This window comes from Pinus tabuliformis, chromosome 7 (assembly GCF_031772625.1).
Source record: "Pinus tabuliformis cultivar Carrire ecotype Pingquan chromosome 7, CPIR1, whole genome shotgun sequence".
In the NCBI taxonomy this organism is placed as follows: domain Eukaryota; kingdom Viridiplantae; phylum Streptophyta; class Pinopsida; order Pinales; family Pinaceae; genus Pinus; species Pinus tabuliformis.
In genome coordinates, this window is record NC_142293.1 from 1,682,039,055 (window position 1) to 1,682,044,849 (window position 5,795).

General features: G+C 32.4%; 1 protein-coding gene across 1 annotated transcript; it reads right to left on the reverse strand.

Annotated features, from left to right (window-relative positions):
• Positions 1-2,595: 2,595 nt before the first annotated feature.
• LOC149254934 (endoglucanase 8-like) lies at positions 2,596-3,815 on the reverse strand. The gene is made up of 3 exons (XM_089454875.1): positions 3,597-3,815; positions 2,909-3,121; positions 2,596-2,802 (listed from the first exon to the last, which is right to left on the reverse strand). Exons 1-3 carry the CDS (start codon positions 3,813-3,815, stop codon positions 2,596-2,598), a joined length of 639 nt encoding a protein of 212 aa, XP_089311001.1.
• Positions 3,816-5,795: the final 1,980 nt, after the last annotated feature.

The following is a 5,795-nucleotide window of genomic DNA, read 5'->3' on the forward strand; positions in this document are numbered from 1 at the left end:
AAAATAAATGATCGGGATCCTTATACAAATAATACATATGAAAAAATTCAAAACAAATTCATAGTTCCATATAGTTAGATAGAAAATAAAATTTAGAATGCATAACACCACAATAAATTCCATTAAATCATTACTTATCCAGATACAATGAATTCATGAAATGTGAATACTTTTAACACCTATGTCAAAACTACCATGTCAATGTATATGTCATCATACCAAGTCATTAGTATGCTTAATAAATTAAATCAGTCATTGGCCATATGGGATGACATGTAATATGACATGTCAACATGGCATGTCATATTACATGTCATCATAAATGCACTAAAAATTTGGTAAGATTCATTTCATTGTCCACCATGTTATTTCAAATCTATGAAATATTAGGTGAAAGAAAGATTTGGATTTGGATATCTAGTATCAAGGATTTGGAAATTTCAAATAATGATATATTAAGTTTGATCCAAATCCTAATATATATGATCTAAGTTATGAAAGTTTTTTTTAAGACATAATTTATCTTATCTAGATCCAAATACAAATAATATATCAACAATTCCTCTATATCTAGATTTAAGGAATTGAGAGCTCATAAAATTATATTAGCAATGTGTATACATGATCCAGATTCAAATTTCTTGCATCTGAATTTAATCAAAATCTTTAAAAACACCCATATGATCAACGCTTGGAACTCTTTGATTTGGATCTCGTTACCAAGAATTTTTCAATAATTTTTTTGGAACTTTTATGAAATAATAGGAAACAAATTAGATCAAATGATATGAAAAATAAATAAATTTCGAATGGAAATAATTGTCATCAAATTAATTGGAAACTATGCATATACAATCAAATAAAACAAAATAAAAGATAAAAACATTTACAAACTATATCAAATCAATAATAAATTATATTGTAGAGAAAACAAAGGGAAATCTATAGGAGGGTGTGGCCATATAGAGGAGTTGTGTCGTTTAGTTCTATCGTCTCTATTAGGAAGTTCGTTAACACTAGGAGCGAGACATGTGTTGGTTGGAAACACTTGAATGGACCATAGTGGTTGTATAATACAGGAAGTGCAAGAAGTTGAATGAACCATGTACATGAAGGGACATCGTAATGAACCAAAGTACAATGGTTGGGTACCCATGAAATCTAGTGGATGGTTGTTTCTCTATCTAGATGTCATTTTTGCAATGTCTACATGATGGGGTTACAAAGTAAAAGCGCTGGTTTTGAATTGTGTGTAAGTAATTAGTATATGCTCCCCCATCTTAAGAATGTCTATTTATTTATCACATACATATAATTTTATACACAGTGGTGATATCAATATACATTCTTTAAAAAACATAATCTAAACACAAACCAAAGTCTATATTTCATAATGCTGATATAGTCTAATGTTTGTTATATGATATCTATGAATTCCCAACTAAATCTCTATTTTCCCATCTTAACAAAGAATATTTCTTTATCACAATATCTATTTCTTTGGCACAATACATATACTTTTATACAACATTTATATCACTTGCATATTTTGTAAACTAAACGCAAATCAAAATCTATATTCCGTAATGCTCATATACTCCAATATTTGTTGTAGGATATCTATAAATTTCCAACCTATATTCAAATTATCCATCCTCCCTACTTGTATTTTAAGGTTAAACACCATTAAAAAAAATTATAATATATTCATATTATTTAAAAAAAATATACATTATAACCAAGTGCAAATTTCCGGCTCGTGCAAGTCAAGAGCAATCTATACATTAATAAACAAATAAATCCTATGATTACACATTCCTAAATGCTCATATATAACATCATGGAACAAAAATCCTATGATCACACATTCCCTGTATGCTCACATATATAACACAATGGCACAGGATCTTCCGAGACTCTCATACACCATGTTCTTCTATGCTAATATCACTGCTATTTAAAAATAGAAGAATTTTCAATCTGCATATGGGATCTAAGATGTAAAAACAAGTCTTCAATATGATTATAGGACTCAACAGGATGAAATGAAACAAAACAATTCTGGAGCCCAGACGTACCAAAATTTAAACAATTGAATCTAAGACATGAATTTCATAGACATGTTAAAAATGGGCATTTTTGAAAGATTTTTGGAATATTTTGGAATCATATAAAAAACGTAGGCAACCTCAAATAAGTAATCTCACCCGTCCGTATTTGTCTGATCCCAAAATATTCCAAAAATGGAGACATTAAATTAAATTTAAAATAAAAGTTATAAAAAAACATTCATCCACAAACAAATATGACCTATCATAAGTTGCTAAAGTTATGTAAATTGTAAATTCTAAGAATAGAATAGAATAGAATAAAACTGTGAAAAGAAATTGTTTCCTATCATATGTTTGTTTTAATTACTAAAGTTATCTGGACTGTAAATTCTAAAAATAGTATATAATAGTGAAAAGAAATTAAACCATTGACCTTTTTCCTAACAGTACAGTAGGATTCTAAAATATCTCAATATCTCTCAAATCTGCAATCGCTGTTCTAAACCAATAATACAGTATAAGTGATTTTAGAATACGCATAATCTTATACCAAAGTAGCTCTTTGGAGTAGGAGAATGGAATAAGGTTTGTCAATGGCTGCAAAGACGACGGAGGAAGCGGCCAATGCTGCAGCAGTCTCTGCTGCAATTTCTGTCCCGTGAGTGGATGTATCTATTCTGTACAAAGTCCTTGGGGTGTCCATCCTCTCTGGGTTCTCCCAACAGTTATGGTCTGCAGTTGGATCTCCCACCTAAAAACAAAACCATAACTAAATTCATAATTGCCATTTGTTGTGATCCTTCGTAAATTTTGTTGTGATCCATGAGTAAATTTAGTTGGGATGGCAATTAATTCACCTGAACCCACAGCTGGTTTTCGGTGGCGCTTGCTTTGATGAAATAATCAGTTCCCCACTTAATGGCATCCCTAACGTTCTCCAACTCTCCCGCTGCTGCAAGTTCATCTCTGTACTGAAGGGCTCCCCATGCCAGCATGGTAACGGTGAAAGCCATCGGAAACCCATACTTCACATTATCCCCAGCGTCGTAGTAACCGCCCACCAAATCCACCTACATAAATACACAGTAAAAGCCATGTTGAACATCATTGTATCTTTCCAGACTTCTTGAAGATCTGGACCAAATAATCAATTCCTAATTTATATGGACAGAGAATGTTGATAGAAATCAAGCTGTTGCAAACTCATAACTCATAATACTGGAGTAAGAATTCACATTGTAGGTGGGTTGCGGGGGATCTTTATGTTAATAACTTAATTGTATATTCTCATAATATCCTGAAATCTGATAGTGCTGAGAAATCAATTCCGAGAGATCAATTGTTTGATCTAAATAAGTTGTGGGTGGAGTATCAATCGTTTTCGCCAAAATAGATACCCTCGTTATTTTCGCATTGATAAGATCAGCGTCGTTATTTTGCCGTTTTGGGTATGATTAACAACACTTCTAAAACATTCAGGAAACAACGTTTCTAAAACAATCCGGAACAGATGGCAATACCAAAATGAGAAAATATTGTTATTACATTTTGGATTTGTCCGTCTGTTAGACCAGAATCTCCTCTCCAGCTTATCCTGTTGCTACTGCTGGACAGTTTTCCTGAACGTTGAGCCTCCAGAAACAGAATAGATTTATGCAGAGCATCTTTGTAGTCAAACTCACCCAACACAAACTGATGATGAGCAGACAGCACAGTAGCAAGAATTATACACACAAACCTTTCCACGGTAACCCTGTAACCCATTTCTGCTGCAATTGATCAGTAAATGGGTACAAAAATAAATATCTGCAAAAGTTGATGCGTATATATATTTGTAGTCTCACGCAACCAACGTGTAATGAAGAATAGAAACATAAAGGGGACTCGGTCTCTTTGTTTGCATGCATGTTTGATGTGGGTATTGTAGAGGTTTTGCAGGACAAAGAAGTCTTGCATGCAGGTTTGATGCGGTGCTTATTTTGAAGGGTAGAGAAGTCTTGTGGGTGTCAGTTGGACATGAAACGACGGAAATTCCAGGAAAATATTAACTGAATGGTAAGTCAGTGTATAAGGTTGCCTCATCACCATTTCCTCACAGTACTATTAACGAGTAAATGTTAAAGTTTCAAGAAACACAAGGAAGATAACGAAGTTAGTTTTTCTACACAGACTAGAATATTTATTGAATATTTAATTTTTCCACACAAACGGAATATAAACTAACTACCGTTGCCTATTAGATCGGCACTGTGAGCGTTTCTATTAATATACGAAATATTAACTATTTCAAAACCCGTAAAATTAAAGAACAAATTTAAATGTATGTAATTAAAGTTATAATTTCGTAAATTAAAAAGATAACAAATTTAATTTTAAAATTTTAATGGATTTATTTTTAAAATTTAGAGTTCTAATATACATTCTATCAGTCTTATAAAGTTATAGAGAAGAGGTCTAAAGTTTAATTTCAAAACCGGAAGCTTTTATTTACATTCTACTAGTTTTTGCAAATGTGACAGAAAATGCAGATACCATGTAATATCTCATTCCATATTTTGTATAATGTTTTTTTTACAAATTTTTATTTAGTAAATTTTATAATTAAATCATTTTTAGGTTTGTATTTTAAGTAAAGTAATAAGTTGGAAGATATTTAACAAACACGGGTGGGACTGCTGCAAATGGATTCCAAACACCAAAACTCTTAAAACTCTTGGCATATTCATATAATTGTAAAAACAAGATGAATAACATAAAGTTTAATAACATATTATAGAAATAATTTCACTCAAAAAGAAGTTAGTAAAGCTTAACATTTGAATTTGAGTTGTAATTGTTTAATAATTAAAAGAAGAGAATATAACAAGTTATTATAGGTTTACAGAGATGTATTTTTTTAGACATGCCATAATCTGATATGATACAAGGATTATAAACAAGTAATTGCACCACATGTTGCAAACGAAACTCAGTAAAGGAAAGAGTAGTAGAGAAAAAATAAGTAAAATTTTTATGATTGCCATTTACCATGAACAAAATTAAGAACATGCCAATGGGTCAATTGTGAATACATAAATCCATTCTTCCACGGTACCAGTTTTCTCACCACATAGAATTCTTTATTAAAGAATGGTGTCGAGAGCTCAATTGCTCCATGAGTTTATGAGGCATATACCAAAACAAACTATATTGTGTTAGGGTTCAAGAGAAATAAATATAACAATTAAGAAATACACATTCAAACCATGTACACCATGATTATGTGGAAAACCCCAATTGGGGGAAAAACCAACCAACAATAGATCTATTATTTTCCTTAGCTAAAACACAGCCAAGCCGGCCAACAACCTGAGCTTTCATCGCTCAACCATGGCTGCCTACAATGGAGAATACACAAGTCTTTTAAGGGCTTGAACTACATGTAACACCATGAGCTCAATACCATGAGTCACCAATACTAGGTGCCCAAAACCAATACTGTTAACCCTAATGGTTGACATAACCTCAACTCCACCATAGGGTCAAGTTTATCTAACAATCCCCCTTTAAACTTGACTTTGGGTTTTCCTTGGCCAAATCTAGCCAAATCTACCAAGTGAGCCAGCCACCACTCACCTCCAGGCCCTACCCAGTCAATGTTAGGGTATTTGATAATCTCACAAGCTTTCCTAGTTCAACATGCTTCATCATACCACCACATGCATCTCCATATCACCCAAGTGGACATTCAGACTTTACCAGTGA